Raw genomic sequence first — 16,530 nt, 5'->3', positions numbered from 1 at the left:
AAATTTTTTTTTTTTTTTTTTTTTTTTTTTTTTTTTTTTTTTTGATTTTGAACACTATACCTTTTTTCTTTTAAGAGATGGGGTCTTGCTGTGTTGCCCAGGCTGGCCTGAAACTCCTGGCCTCAAGCAATCTTCCTGCCTTGGCCTTCCAGAGTGCTGGAATTACAGGTGTGAGCCATTGTGGTTGGCCTGGATACTGTATTTCCTCCCATTTGGTGGTTTGGTTGCCTTTCCACTATTCCAGTAGTGTTCTTTGATGAATAAAAGTTTGAAATTTTTCTGATGTCCAATTTATCATTTTTCTGTTGTCACTTGTGGTTTTTTGGTCATATCTGTGAAATCATTGCCAAGTAGAAGTCATGAAAATGTACTGCTGTGTTTTTTTCCAAGAGCTTCATAATTTTAGTTCTTGTATAATATTTAGGTCTTCTCTCCATTTGAATTTATTTTTGAGTATGGTGTGAGGTAAGAGTCCAAGTTCATACTTTTGCATGTGGCGGTTTAGTTGTTCTAGAATTATTTGTTGAAAGTTTATTTTTCTCCCATGAAAGGTTTTGGCATCCTTGTTGAAAATCAATTGCTGGTCCTAGTTATATGGGTTTATTTCTAGACTTTCAATTCTGTCCAATAAATCTGTATGTTTACCCTTTGCCAACATTGTTTTGATTACTATAACTTCATAGTAAATTTTGAAACTGAAATGTGAGTCCTCTAATTTTGTTCTTCTTCTTCAAGATTATTTTGGTTCTTCTGAGCCTCTCGCAATTAATCGTCAGATCAGTTCGTCCATTTCTGCAAAACAGGCTGTTGGAATTTTGGTAGGGAGTGAATGGAATCTGGAGGTCACTTTGGGGAGTAATGCCCAACTGCTAACCAAAATAGTTGATATAGTTAATAAAGTCTTTCAGTCCTCGATTAGGGGATGTCTTTTTCATTTATTTGGGTTTATTTATTTATTTATTTATTTAACTCGTTCCTAAAATTTTCCATGTGGCAGTTCATAGGTAACTAACTTTAATATCTTTCAATTGTTATAAATGCAGTTACTTTAGAATCATAGGCCCTATTTAACCTTCTTTTTTTTTTTTTTTTTTTTTTTTTTTTTTTTTTTTTTTTTTTTTGAGACAGAGTTTCGCTCTTTTTGCCCAGGCTAGAGTGCAATGGCGCGATCTCAGATCACCGCAACCTCCGCCTCCTGGGTTCAAGCGATTCTCCTGCCTCAGCCTCTCGAGTAGCTGGGATTACAGGCATGCACCACTATGCCTGGCTAATTTTGTATTTTAGTAGAGACGGGGTTTCTCCATGTTGGTCAGGCTGGTCTTGAACTCCCGACCTCAGGTGATCCACCCACCTTGGCCTCCCAAATTGCTGGGATGATAGGCGTGAGCCACCACGCCCGTCCATTAACCTTCTATGTAATAATTTTTATTACTTCCTTTAAATACATTCCAGATTTTAATAGCTATTTAAGCTTTGGAATCTCAAAGTATTGATTTTTTGATTAAAGTTACCTTGGTATTTTAAAATGTCTTCCTAGTATTTTTTGGTGGACTTACATTTCTGCATTAGCAAAAGAGCCAGATATTCGATAGATATTATTTTTCTCTGTGAACTACTATGTATTTGATTGTTTATAACAAATTTCCAAATAAAAAAGAACATTTTAATGTCTCTTGTCATATTGGTATGTTTATTATTAAAATTTCATTTTTTTTTCCTAGTGGGAAAGAAGCCTAAGGAATAAAGTCATCTCTCTAGACCATAAAAATAAAAAACATATCCGAGGGTGTCCTGTCGCTTCCAAGTCTTCACCAGAAAGGTAAGACGTGTGTGTGTGTGTGTGACATAGTATGGGCTTATCCTATAAAGTGTGACCATAAATGATTTATTTTAGCTTGTTGTATCTCAATTATGACCACAATGTTTAAAATAGAAGGCTTTAATTCAGTAGCCTGTAAGATTCTTTCAGTCTCTTAGCTTTCTGCGATTGTTAGTATCTTAACTCCCTTGTTTTTGTGCATTTGGAAATCTTGATAAGCTTTTGCTGATAATGCAAGAGTTATACATAGACTGATAATGATGATTGAGTCATTATTTGTGATCAGCAGTGAGAAAGGGTGCTTGGTTTCTTCTTTTTTATTTTTTAAAGGCTAGTCAAATGAAGCAGTGGGAATGGAGCAGAAACAAAGACATCTGCAACTTGTAATCAACTGGTTGTAAATACTTCTGTACTTGGGCCAGCCAAAAATGCTCTGTTTAGCAACTATTGTCCTATAGTCACAGTGCTAACAAGTTATTTGCATAGGGGAATTAAATATCTGGAGGATTCAAATTACAGTTGTTATGGAAATAATTTAGAGTATTTCAGAATTGGACATAAATCAATGATTAGAAAGTTGTTATTTTAAAAAGAGTATTGAATTTTCTTTTCAACGTAGTGAATGAAAAAATGAGAATAGCAAATTATGATTATTGGAAAGTCACACAAATTTAGAAGACTCAGTGGGGTCCTTGAATTTATGTCAAAGTACTTCTATAAACTACTTAGTCTAATTCTCCCTTTTCAAGTAAATTGTGTGTAGGAAATATAAACATATATTGATGACTCCATAGCAGTTTATGAGCCTCTTGACATACCGTACCATGGATAACTTGTCAAGGTGAATAAGGCAGGTCTGTTGATGCAATGATGATGCTTTCATCCTTAGAACAAGCACACACTAGTTTTCAGACTTAGTTTCCCAAAAAGATTTACATAAAAAAATTATACTTGGTTTGAGAGATGGAATGCTAGAAGTAATACAGGAATGATAATTTTAATTAATAAAACCAAGCCACATTTTCTGAAAGGTTTGCACATACAAAGTTGTTTTATCTTTTGGGAGACATATCCTGAAGACTTTGCATGCTTCAAAACATATATAATTCCCCTTTAGCTGCCGTCTTGCATCCCTGCATGTGTGTGCCTAATCTCAGCTGGCCCACCTGAGACCCTGTGAGCACCAACCCTAGTTCCCTGCATGTCCCCTTACCTGCTCTGACAGGATGAAAGAAACAATCATGCATCAGGAAAAACTTGCTAAACTGCAGGCACAAGTGCACATTGGTGGGAAAGGAACAATTTGTAGAAAGAAGGTGGTTCATGGAACAGCCACAGCAGATGATAAAAAACTTGAGTTGTCCTTAAAGAAGTTAGGGGTAAACAGTATCTCTGGTATTGAAGAGGTGAATATGTTTACAAACCAAGGAATGGTGATCCACTTTAACAACCCTAAAGTTCAGGCATCTCTGGCAGCAAACACTTTCACCATTACAGGCCATGCTGAGACAAAGCAGCTGACGGAAATGCTACACAGCATCTTAAACCAGCTTGGTGCAGACAGTCTGACTAGTTTAAGGAGACTGGCTGAAGCTCTGCCCAAACAGTCCGTGGATAGAAAAGCACCACTTGCTACTGGAGAGGATAATGATGATGAAGTTCCTCATCTTGTGGAGAATTTTGATGAGGCTTCCAAGAATGAGGCAAACTGAATTGAATCAACTTCTGAAGATAAAACTTGAAGAAGTTACTGGGAGCTGCTATTTTATATTATGACTGCTTTTAAAGAAATTTTGTTTATGGATCTGATAAAATCTAGATCTCTAATATTTTAAGCCCAAGCCCCTTGGACACTGCAGCTCTTTTCAGTTTTTGCTTATACACAATTCATTATTTGCAGCTAATTAAGCCGAAGAAGCCTGGGAATAAACTTTGAAACAAAGGTTAATAAGGTTCTTTGCCTAGTAAAAAACAAAAAACAAAAAACTTATATCATTCAGGCCGGGCACGGTGGCTCACACCTGTAGTCCCAGCACTTTGGGAGACCGAGGCAGGTGGATCACTTGAGTGCAGGAGTTCAAGTACAGCATGGGCACCATGGCGAAACACCATCTCTACAAAAAACTAATAAAAGTAAAAATTAACAAATACTTATATTATTTAAATCTCGCTTTTCCATAAGAAAGCTTGTAAAGTGGTGGGCACAGGTTCTTTGGGATATCAATCAATAACTTTGTAACATATTGCTTTAATTTTGCCTTTTAGTTTTCTGGCATTATCACTAATATTTTTTTCAGTGTATTTTCTGCTAAATTGTCAGCCTAGCATAAAAAGATAATTGTTTGGCCTTCCTTATAGGATTTATAACATCTGACTTCTGTTCCGGAGTTAGTGATTTTCAGGCATGGTCACAGCATTAACATTATAACATCTATTTAATGTACACTTAATGATATTGTTAGAGGATAAAAAGGTTTTAAAATTCCGTAGCAGTAGAAATTGAATTAAAATACTATAATGAACCAAATCACCATCTTTTAATAAATAAAAGAACAGTGTGGTTGACATGATCCTGACAAAGGAAAATGATACATTTCTTAAACTGATAAAAGTGATGTAGCCAACAGGCATTAGTGTAATTAATTAGTTTTATAGTTTACTCAGCCAATTTTGAATAATAGAATGTGATTTTGACAAATTTTTAAAATCTAGAGGGCTTTGTATTATTTCAAAATTTTATACTGAAGACACATATATATGTCTTTTATATATATAACTATATTAATACATAATTAGTTCAAATTCACAATGTTAAAGTGTTCATAAAATATTTCTGGGGGATGTATATGAATATTAAAAGTAGGATTTAAAATGTATCTCTGATGTGTGGTAGAAAGGACCTGAGTCATTTCCAAATCCTAGTTGTCTTAAGCTAGGAGGGGCATCTTGTCTATACTTTAGTTTTTCCTCTACTGAAAGTTCTGGAGCTTTTGATTCTTAACCTTTTTCTGAATGTTCTGCTTCTAAAAGGTAGGTAAAATGGGATGGTTAGGATATCTAGAATATCTGGAAACTAAGGTGGGATGGAACATGATGAGTTGTTTAGATGAAACTGGGTTATGACAGTTAAGTTAGTAGGCAGAGTTAGGAAGTGACTTTGTTCAAAACAACAGGAATGGGAAATTATGATGTATTTGCTTCACAGCACAAGGATTTTGTAAAATTCTCTTGGGCAGATTATTTTTAGAAGAGAAACAGTTTGGTTTTTCTGTTTTAATGGGATTCTTTTTTCCTCTCTTGATCTCATTTTCACCATCAATGAGCTTACAGAATTTGTACCTACAGATTTAGTTCTCTTGTAGTGTAATTTTTTTTTAAATCAAATTGTGCTGTTCTTCCTACTCCACTAATTATTTGGCGTATCAGTCATAAGAGTACATGAGCAATATCAGATTGGAACTGAAAACCCTCTATTATAATTATGGCAACTAATATCTACTGAGTACTTATTATGTGTTAGGCATTAGACTAAGCCTGAACTGTCTTATTGAATTTTTATAAGTCTGTAAGATGTAAGTAGCATTGGCCTTATCTCATAGTTGAGGAAATTTAGGCCTTCTTACTATAATGGAGAGGAATGTTATTAATGCATCTCTAGGAAACCTAGTCCAGTATTAACAGACTTAAATTTTTGTTTTAATAACATTGAATTCTTCTAGGCTATCTGAAACATTTTATAAATTGCTGCTGTGCGAAGGGAAGTCAAAGCAACAAAAATACACCTGGAGAGGGGGAAAATGTTTCCATATGTTTGTATTACTTTGTAACTACTGACTCTATCTCCTGTGTTTGATCTTACTTTAAAGATTGTAATACTTCTTAGTGCTTTTTTAAAAATTAAGTTTTATTGTGATATAATTTACATATCATAAAATTCACCTATTTTAATTCAATAATTAAATAATTTTTAGTATATTTACAGAATTGTGAGCCATCACTACAGTCTAGTGATGGTTTTAGAACATCCCATAATGCTCCAAAAGAAACTGCTCTTTTGCAACCATTTTCCATTCTCACCTACAACTGTAAGCAACCACTAACCTTAAAAGATTTGATTTTTTGGACATTTCATATAGACAGAATCATACAATATGTTTGTTCTTTTTCATCTGGCTTTCACCTAGCATAATATTTTTGAGGTTTGTTAATATTGTAGCATATATCAGTATTTCATTTCTTTTATACCACATTGTGTTTATTCACCAGTTGGATTTTTATGTTGTTTCCACTTCTTAGCTATTATGAGTAATGTTGTCATAAACATTCCTATACAAGTGTTTGCAGGTGTTTGTGTAGATACATGTTTTCTTTTTTCTTTTTCTTTTTTTTCTCTTGAGATGGAGTCTCACTTTGTTGCCCAGTGGTACAGTGGTGGAAAACACTTTGCCCAGTGGTGCAGTGGTGGAAAACAGCTCACTGCAGCCTCGACCTCCCAGGCTCAAGCGATCCTCCTGCTTCAGCCCACCAAGTTGTTGGGACTACAGGCATGCACCATCATGCTTGGCTAATTCTATTTTTTGTAGAGATGAAGTTTTGCTATGTTGCCCAGGCTGGTCTTGAACTCTTGAGCTCAAGTGATCTGCCCACCTTGGCCTCCCAGAGTGCTGGGATTATAGGCATGAGCCACTGTGCCCGTCCTAAGACATACATGTTTTCATTTATCTTAAACAGATAACTAGGATTAGAATTGCTGTGTCATGCATTAATATTTAACTTTTTGAGCAACTGCTGAACTTTTTTCAAAATGACTGTATAATTTTGCATTCCCACCACAATGTATGAGGGATTCATGTTTTTCTACATCCTCACCAGCACTTATCTTCTTCCATCCTTCTTTCCTCTTTCTTTTTTCTTTTCTTTTCTTTTGTTTCCTTCCATCTTTCATCCTAGTGAGTGTGAAGTGGTACCTCATTGTGGTTTTTGATTGCCATTTCCTAATAACTAAATGATGTCGATTGTCCTTTCATGTGCTAATTGTTCATTTGTATGTCTTTTTGAGAATTGTCTGCTCAGATCCTTTGCCCATTTTAAATTGGATTATCTTTTTGTTGTAAGAGTTAAAAAATATTTTCTGTGTACAAGTCCCTTATCAGGTATATGATTTTCATATATTTTATCTGATACTTTTGGCAAGTTTCTCACTTTCTTGATGGTGTCCTTTGAAACATAAAAGATTTTAAGTTTTGATGAAGTCCCATTTATCTATTTTTCTTTTGTCTCTGTGCTTTTGGTGTCATATCTAAGAAACCATTGCCTAATCCAAGGTTGTAATCCTTTACTCCTGTGTTTTCTTCTAAGAGTTTTACAGTTTTAGCTCTTAGATTTAGGTCTTTGATCCATTTTAAGTTAATTTTTAGGTATGGAATGAAATAGGCACCCTAATTAATATTTTTGCCTTTGGATATTCACTTGTCCCAGCACCATTTGTTGAAAAGATAATGGTGTCTCTTCATTATTTGGCATTGAATTGTCTTGGAATCTTTGTGAAGTGTCAGTTGGTAGTCAATGTTAGCGTTTATTTCTGGATTCTCAGTTCTCTTCCATTGTTCCATATGTCTGTCTGTATGCTGGTACTGCCATGTGCTATTGCAGCTTTGTAGTAAGTTTTGAAATTGGGAAGTGTGGTTCTTAACAACTTTATTTTTTTTCAATATTTTTTGGAGCTGTTCTGGGTTTCTTGCATTTTCAGTTGAATTTTAGAATCAGCTTATCATTTTAAACCAAAAACCAGCAAGGATTTTGACAGAGATTATATTGAATCTGTAGACTAAATTGGGGAATATTGCCATTTTAACAATATTGTCTTCAGATTAATAAACATGGGATGTCTTTCCATTTATGTCCTTTATAATTTTTTTCAATAGTGTTTTGTAGTTTTCAGTGTGTCTTTGCCTTTTTTTTGTTAAATTTATTCCTAAATACTTTCTTATTTCTGAAGCTATTATGAATGGAATTGTTTTCTATTTTTAGATTTGTATTTATGTTTTTGAGACAGGATCTTGTTCTGTTGCCCAGGGTTGGGTGCAGTGGCATGATCATAACTCATTGTGGTCTTGACCTTCTTGGCTTAAGTGATCCTCATTCCTCAGCCTCCAAGTCTCTGGGACTACTGGTGCATGCCACTACGCTTGGCCAGTGTTTTGAATTTGTAGAGATGGGGTTTCATTGTGTTGCCCAGGTTGGTCTTGAACACCTGGTCTCAAGCAATCCTCCTTCCTTGGTTTCCCAGAGTATAGTATTACAGGGATGAACCATTGGGCCTGGAATTGGTCTCTTCATTCATTTCCTCTTGGATTTCCAATTTTTAAGCATATAGTTGTTCATATTAATAGTAGTGTCTAATGATCCTTTGTATTTCTATGGTATCAGTTTTTATGTCTCACTTTTGTTTTCAATCTTGTTGGGGTCTTTTTTTCTTGGTTGGTCTAGCTCGTGGTGTATCAGTTTTATTTTTTCAAAATGCCAACTTTATGTTTGATCTTTTTTTAAGTCTTCATTTTGTTTATTTCTACTCTGATCTTTACGATTTATTTCCTCCTACTAATTCTTGTTATGTTCGTTCTTGCTTTTCTAGTCCATTGAGGTTCATTGTAACCACTTTTTATTTGAAATCTTTCTACTTTTTGACATAAGCATTTATTGCTATGCATTTCTCTCTCAACACTGCTTTTGCTTGTCCATAGATTTGGTATGTTGTGTTTCTGTTTTCATTTGTTTCAGGAAGTAAAACAGACCTAATGGCTGTGGAGCATGTTGTGTAATTTCCAGGGGTTTGTACAGTTTCCAGCGTCCCACTTGTTACTTGATTTCTAGTTTTATTCCAATGTGGTCTGAGGAGATACTTTATATGATTTCAGTTTTTAAAAAGTTATTGAGATTCGTTTTGTGTCCTCTCATATGATCTGCCCTGGAGAATGTTTCTTGCACTGGTGAAAAAAATGTGTATTCTGTAGCTCTTGGATGAGATGTTTTGTAAATGTCTGCTGGGTCTGTTAGGTCTATAGTGCAGATTAAACCTGATGTTTCTTTGTTGATTTTCCGTCTAGATGATCTGTTTAGTGTTCAAAGAGAGTGTGTTAGTCCATTCTTACATTGCTATAAAGAACTACCTGAGAGTGCATAATTTATAAAGAAAGGAAGTTTAATTGGCTCATGGTTTTGCTGGCTGTCCAGGCTTCAGCTTCTGGGGAAGCCTCAGGAAACTTACAGTCATGGCAGAAGGTGAGGAGGAAGTTAGTGCATTGTACATGGCTGGAGCAGGAGAAAGAGAGAACGAAGTGGGAGGCACTACACTTTTATAAATAACCAGATTTCGTTAGAACTCACTCACTGTTAGGACAACATCAAGGGGGAAATTGTCCCCCATGATCCAATCACCTCCCATAAGGCCCCTCTTCCAACACTGGGGATTACAATATGACATGAGATTTGGGTGGGGACACAGACCCAAACCATATAAGAGGATGTTGACATTCCAAACTATTATTGTATTGAGGTCTGTTTTCTTTTTTAACTCTAATAATATGTACTTCATATTTCTGTGTGCTTTGATGTTGGGTGTATGTATTCAGAATCTTTATGTTCTTTCTGAATTTATGCTTGTATCAGTGTATGATGACCTTTTTGTTTCTTTGTAAGGTTTTTTGACTGAATGTCTGTTTTGTCTGACATAAGTATATATAGCTACTAATGCATATGTTTTGTTTTCATTTGTGTGATACATATTTTTTAATCCCTTCACTTTCAGTTTATGTGTGTCTTTATAGGTGAAGAGAATTTTTTTCTAGGAAGAATATAGTTTGGTCTTGTTTTTTTAAATCCACTTAGCCTGTTTACCTCTTTAAATTGGAGAATTTAAACCATTTACATTTAAATTACATTTAAATTACGTTACATTACGTTACATTTAAATTAAACTTTTACATTTACGGTTATTATTGGTAGTATAAAGACATTTTGTTAGTTTTCTGATTGTTTTGTATATCATTTGTTCCTTTCTTTATTGTTTACTTTTATGACTTGGTAGTTTTCTGTAGTGATAATGATTGATTCCTCTCTCTTTCTCATTTGTGGCTGCTCTTTCAGTTAGTTTTATACTTTTGTGTGTTTTCATGATGGTAGATAAAAAATTATCTGTTTTTGTTTGCCCGAGAAAGACTTTATTTCCTCTTCATTTCTGAAGGATAGCTTTGCTGAATATATCATTCTTGGCTGGTATCTGTTTATTTCAGCACTTTGAACATATCATCCCATTCTCTCCTGGCCTGTAAAGTTTTTGTTGAGAAATTTAGTTAGTCTGATGGAGACTCTCCCTTTATATGTGTCTTGATGCTCTTCTCTTGCTATTTTTAGATTTCTATCTTTGGCTTTAATTTTAGACAGTTTGAGCATAATGTCTGGGAGAAGTATAGTGTCTTGGATTGAATCTATTTGATAATATTTGAGCTTATCTTTTTGGATTGAATCTATTTGGTAAAATTTGAGCTTACTGTATCTTGATGTGTATATCTCTCATAAGAGTTGGGAAATTTTAGCTATTATTTTGTTAAATAGGTTTTCTATGTCTTTGCCAATCTCTTCTCCTCTGAAACAACTGAAATTTGAATATTTGGTCTTTTTATAATGTAGCATGTGTCTTGTTGGCTTTATTAATTCTTTTTTTTTTTTTGTCTGACTGGTTTATTTCAAAAGACATGTCTTCAAGTTCAGAATTTTTTTCTTCTGCTTAGTCTGTTGTTGAAGTTCTTAATTGTTTTTTATTTCATTAATTGAACTCTTCTATTCCAGGATTTTTGTTTGGTTTGTTTTAATGATACCTATCTCTTTGTTGATTTCTCATTTATATCCTGAATTTCTTTTCTGATTTTTTTTGTATTGTTTTTCTGTGTTCTCTTGTAACTTACTGAGTTTCCTTAGATTGGCATCCCCAACCCCTGGGGCCATGGACTGGTACTGGTCCGTGGCCTGTTAGGAACCAGGCCACAGAGCCAGGGTGTGAGTGGCAGGTGAGTGAACATTACTGCCTGAGCTCCACCTCTTGTCAGATTTGTGGGAGCATTAGATTCTCACAGGAGCATGAACCCTATTTTGAATTGTGCATGAAAGGGACCTAGGTTGCATGTTCCTTGTGAGAATCTCATGCCTGATGATCTGAGATGGAACGGTCTCGTCCTGAAACAATCCATACTCCCCTGCCATCCCCTGGTCTGTGGAAAAATTGTCTTCCCTGAAACTGGTGCCTGGTGCCAAAAAGTTGGGGATTGCTGCCTTAGATAATTATTTTGAGTTTGTTTTCAGGCATTTCATACATGTATTTTTCTGTGTTACGTTACTGGAGAATTATTGTATTTTTTTGGAGATGTCATGCTTTCTTGCTTTGTCGTGTTTCTTGTATTCTTATGTTGATATCCATGCATCTGGTGTTAACAGTTGTTACTTTCAGCTTTATGGATTAATTTCATTTGGTAGAGACTTTTTCCTGTAGATGTATCTGTGATGTTTGTTAGGGTTGTATTCTGAGTGGATGCAGTGGTGTAGTCTCCATGTTATTTCTTTGGTCGTAATTGGTGATATTGGTGTCTGCAGAGTCCTTGTTGTCTTAACCTGCAATTTATTTATTTATTTTAAAAATTTTCAGACTCATCAGCAGGAAGTAAATCTGTGGTTTCTAATGGAGACCATGGCAAGGCTTTACTGTGGACAGGTACACCAGGCTTGCTAGTCCTTGGACCCCTGGGTGGCGTGTATGAGCACCAGTCATGGTAGGGATGAGCCGTTTGTGCCAGTTCTTGGGATTCCTGGTGGTAACATGGGTTAGGGTGGTGGTTAGGGTCCAGGCAGGTCAATTCTTGGGTCCCTGGTCAGCATGTTTGGTGCCGGCTGTGGCTGAGGTAGGTGGCAGGAAACAATGGGTGGGTTCTCAGGTCACTGGATGGTGTACTTGGGCATTGGCAATGGTGAGTGGGGTGGGCTAGTACTTAGGCCCCCTGACGGTGTGTGTGGGCTGTGGTAGTAGCAGTGGATAGGGAAGCCCTGTCTTTAGGCACAGTATTGTGCGGTCAGGTCCTGGTGGCAGCAGATTGGGTGGGCCTGTTCTTTCTTCCTGGGACAGTGCCTGCGGATACTGTTTGGAGGGGACAGAGTGCATCTGTCCTTCCTTGGGTCCCTAGGTGGTGTGTATGGGTGTTGGCTGTAGCCATAGTGGTGGGTGGTGGCAGCTGTTTTTCAAGTTATTGGTGCTGTTGGGCACTGGCAGCAATGAGTGGGCCTGGCCAGTACTCATGCTTCTGGACAGCATGAGCATGGGCTTGTCTCAGGCCCTGTACTGTACATGTAAGCACTGGTGGCAGCAAATGAAGTGTTGCTATTTGGTTCTGGGATGACATGCTTGTGCGCTGTTTGGAGTAGGCAGGTCACACTTGTCTTTAGGCACCTGGATGGTGGGTATGGGTGCTGATGGTGGTGATGAGCTGGGCAGGCCTCCATAGATGTACTTTATCATGTTGGAGAATTTCCTTTCTCTTCTTAATTTGGTAATGGCTTTCAAAATAATGTTTGTGTGTTTGAATTTCCTGCATTCTCATACTGTAATTTATGTTCTTTATTTTACTAATCGAATTTATTGGATAAATTCATATTTATATATTAAAGTAACTTTGCATTCCTGGGATAAATCTCCTTGATCTGATTTATAATACTCTTAATATGTTGCTGGATTCAGTTTTCTTGAGAATGTTTATGTTTGTATACAAGAGGGAGAGTCATACATGGTTTTTTTTCTTGTACTGTCTTTTTCTGGTTTTGGTATCAGGCTAATACTGTCATTATAGAATGAGTTGGAAAACTTTCTCTCCTTCATTACTTTCTGGAAGAGTTTTTGGGGAAATTGATATTCATTCTTTTTTAAATATTCAGTTGAATTCATCAGTGAAGCCATCTGATCATGCACTTATAGGACAATTCAAGTTTTCTATTTACTCATTCGTTGAAACCAACTTTATTGATGTGTAATTTACATAGAAGAATATATACCTATTTTAAATATAAATTTCTATGCTTTTTGTCGAGTATGATTTTAAGATTCTAAAGTTTTCATTGTAATAAAATAGACGTAACAAATTTTATCATCTGAATCATTTTTAATTGTGCAGTTTAATGTTGTTAAATAAATTAATAATGTGCAGCCATCACCAGCATCAATCTCCACAGTACTTTCCAGCTTGTAAAACTGAAACCCATTAAAAAAATAAATTCCCATCTCTCCCTCCGCCCCGTTCCCCTTATGACCACCAGTTTACTGTTTGTTTTGATGATTTTAACTATTTAAAGCACCTCATATAGTATTTGTCTTTTTGTGACTGGCTAATTTCACTTAGCTTAATGTCCTCAAGGTTCATTCATGTTGTAGAATATGCCAGATTTTCTTCCTTTTGAAAGGTGAATAATTTTCCATTGTATTTATATGCCACATTTTGTTTCTATATTTATTCATCTGTGGGCACTTGGTTTACTTTAATATTTTAGCGACTGTTAACATGAGTATACAAATATCTCAGCTCCCTGTTTTTAATTCTTTTGGGTGTATATCCAGAAGTGGAATTGCTTGATCTTATAGTAATTATATTTTTAATTTCTTCAGCAACTGCTGTATTATTTTCTTCAATGGCTGTACCTCATTTTGTGTTCTTGCTAGCTACTTTCCAGTTTCTTCACATCCACATCAACACTTGTTACTTTGTTTTTTTTTTTTAATTTATAGTAGCCATCCTAATGGTATGAAGTGGTATTTCATTGTAGTCTTAATTGCATTTTCCTATTTATAAATGATACAAAGCATCTTTTTATGTATTTATTAGAGATTCATATATCTTCTTTGGAGAAATGGCTACACAAGCCCTATGCTTATTTTTAAATTGTTTTATTTGGTTTTTTATTGTTGAGCTTTAGGATATTTTTTTCTTTTTTTGAGACTGGGTCTTGCTGTGTTGCCCAGGCTGGAGTGTACCGGCATGATCACATAGCTCACTGTAGCCTCAATCTCCTGGGCTCAAGCCCTCCCACCTCAGCCTCCCAAGTAGCTAGGACTACCGTGTGGCTATTTTATTTTTTATTCCTTTTTTAGAAATTTAAAATCATTAAAAATTTTTTTTGTGGGTACATAGTAGGTGTATGTATTTATGGGCTACATGAGATGTTTTGATATATAGGCAGGCAATGTGAAGTAAGCACATCATGGAGAATGGGGTATCCATCCTCTCAAGCATTTATCCTTTGAGTTACAAGCAATCCAATTACATTCTTTAAGGTATTTAAAAATATATGATTAAGTAATATTGACTGTATTACTCTATTATACTATCAATAGTAGGTTTTATTCATTCTTTCTATTTTTATAGCCATTAACTGTCCCCACTCTTTCTATTTTTATTATAGCCATTAACTGTCCCCACCTGCCCCTCAGCCCCCTAGTTCTCTTCCCAGCCTCTAGTAACCATCCTTCTACTCTCTAGGTCCATGAATTCAATTGTTTTGATTTTTAGATCCGACAAATAAGTGAGAACATGTGACGTTTGTCTTTCTTGTTTCACTTAACCTAATGATCTCCAGTCCCATCTATGTTGTTGCACATGATTGAATCTCATTTTCTTGTATGACTGAATATACTCCATTGTATATATGTGCTACATTTTATTTATCCACTCATCTGTTAATTGACACTGAGATCACTTCCAAATCTACTAATTTCCTTTTTTGGTGTATACCAGCAGTGGGATGACTGGAGCATATGGTAGTTCAATTTTCAGCTTTTTGAGGAACCTCCAACCTGTTTTCCGTAGTGGTTATATTAATTTACATTCCCACCTAAAGTGTGTAAGTGTTCCCTTTTCTCCACATCCTCACGAGCATTTGTTATTGCCTGTTTTTTGGCTATAAGCCATTTTAACTGGGGTGAGATGATATCTCATTGTAGTTTTGATTTGCATTTCTCTAATGATCAATGATGTTGAACACCTTTTCATATGCCTGTTTGTCATTTGTATATCTTTTTTTGGAAAAATATCTATTCAAATCTTTTGCCTATTTTTTGATCACATTATTAGATTTTTTTCCCGTAGGGTTGTTTGGACTCCTTATATATTCTGGTTATTGATACCTTGTCAGATGGGTAGTTTGCAAATATTTTCTCACATTCTGTGGGTTGTCTCTGTACTTTGTTGATTGTACCCTTTCATGTACAGAAGCTTTTTAAGTTGATGTGATCCTATTTATCCAGTTTTACTTTTGTTGTCTGTGCTTGTCGGGTGTTGCTGAAGAAATATTAGCCCAGACCAATGTCCTGGAGATTTTCCCCAGTGTTTTCTTGTAGTAGTTTCATAGTTTGAGGTTTCAGATTTCAGTCTTTAATCCATTTTGATTCGTTTTTTGTATATGTTGAGAGATAGGGGTCTAGTTTATTCTTTTGCCTATCAATATTCAGTTTTCCCAGGATCACTTGATGAAGAGGTGTCTTTCCTTCAGTGTATGTTCTTGGCACCTGTGTCAAAAATGAGTTCACTGTAGGTGTATGGGTTTGTTTCTGGGTTCTCTGTTTTGTTCCATTGGTCTAAGTGTTTGTTTTTATGGCATTTCCGTGCTGTTTTGGTTAGTATAGCTCCGTAGTATAATATGAAGTCAGGTAATGTGATTCCTCCAGTTTTGTTCTTTGTGCTTAGGATAACTTTACCTACTCTGGGTCTTTTGTGATTCCATGTAAATTTTAGGATTATTTTTTCTATTTCTGTGAAGAATGTCACTGGTGTTTTGATGGGGATTGCATTTAATCTGTAGATTGCTTTGGGTCGCCTGGAGATTTTCACAATATTGATTCTTTGAATCCATGAACATGGAGTAATTTTCCAGTTTTTGGTGGTCTTGTCATAAAATGTTCTTTTTCTGTTGTGCCTCTGCCAGGTTTTGGTATCAGGATGATACTGGACTCATAAAATGAGTTAGGGAGATTTCCCTCTTTTTCTGTTGATTGGAATAGTTTCAGAAGGAATGGTACCAGCTCCTCTTTGTATTATCTCTGATAGAAGCTGATTTTCTCTGGTAATATGATTTGGTTTATTGCTTTTTATTTTTTGCATATCCATTGTATGTTTTTTGGTTTGAGGTTACCATAAGGCTTGCAAATACTATCTTATTACCCTTTATGTTAACCTGATGATAACACTATTTGCGTAACAACAAGCAAAATGAAACAATAAAAACTCTATGCCTTAATTTTGTCCCCCTGCTTTTTAACTTTTTTTGTTTCTATTTATATCTTTATTGTATTGACTGTCTTGAAAAGTTATTGTAGTTATTATTTTTGAAAATTTTAGGCCAATATCTCTGATGAAATCAGTGTGAAAATCCTCAATAAAATGGGCAAACCGAATCCAGCAGCACATCAAAAGCTTATCCACCATGATCAAGTGTGCTTCATCCCTGGGATACAAGGCTGGTTCAACATATGCAAATCAATAAATGTAATCCATCACATAAACAGAACCAACGACAAAAACCACATGATCATCTCAATAGATGCAGAAAAGGCCTTCGACAAATTCAACAGCCCTTCATGCTAAAAACTCTCAATAAACTAGGCATTGATGGAACGTATCTCAAAA

At 35.5% G+C, this 16,530-nt stretch overlaps 1 protein-coding gene and 1 pseudogene across 1 annotated transcript in view; both read left to right on the top strand.

Annotated features, from left to right (window-relative positions):
* Positions 1-16,530, top strand: part of SENP7 (SUMO specific peptidase 7) — a 180,749-nt gene that overhangs the window by 54,003 nt on the left and 110,216 nt on the right. The window contains 1 exon segment of the mRNA XM_017869509.1: positions 1,722-1,819. Coding sequence (XP_017724998.1) covers positions 1,722-1,819 — 98 coding nt within the window.
* Positions 3,046-3,589, top strand: LOC108527949 (transcription factor BTF3 pseudogene; annotated as a pseudogene).

The sequence above is a fragment of the Rhinopithecus bieti genome, unplaced genomic scaffold (assembly GCF_001698545.2).
Source record: "Rhinopithecus bieti isolate Rb0 unplaced genomic scaffold, ASM169854v2 scaffold_4640, whole genome shotgun sequence".
Lineage (NCBI taxonomy): Eukaryota > Metazoa > Chordata > Mammalia > Primates > Cercopithecidae > Rhinopithecus > Rhinopithecus bieti.
The sequence above is the reverse complement of the archived record's forward strand: the minus strand, read 5'-3'. Positions and strand labels throughout refer to the sequence as shown.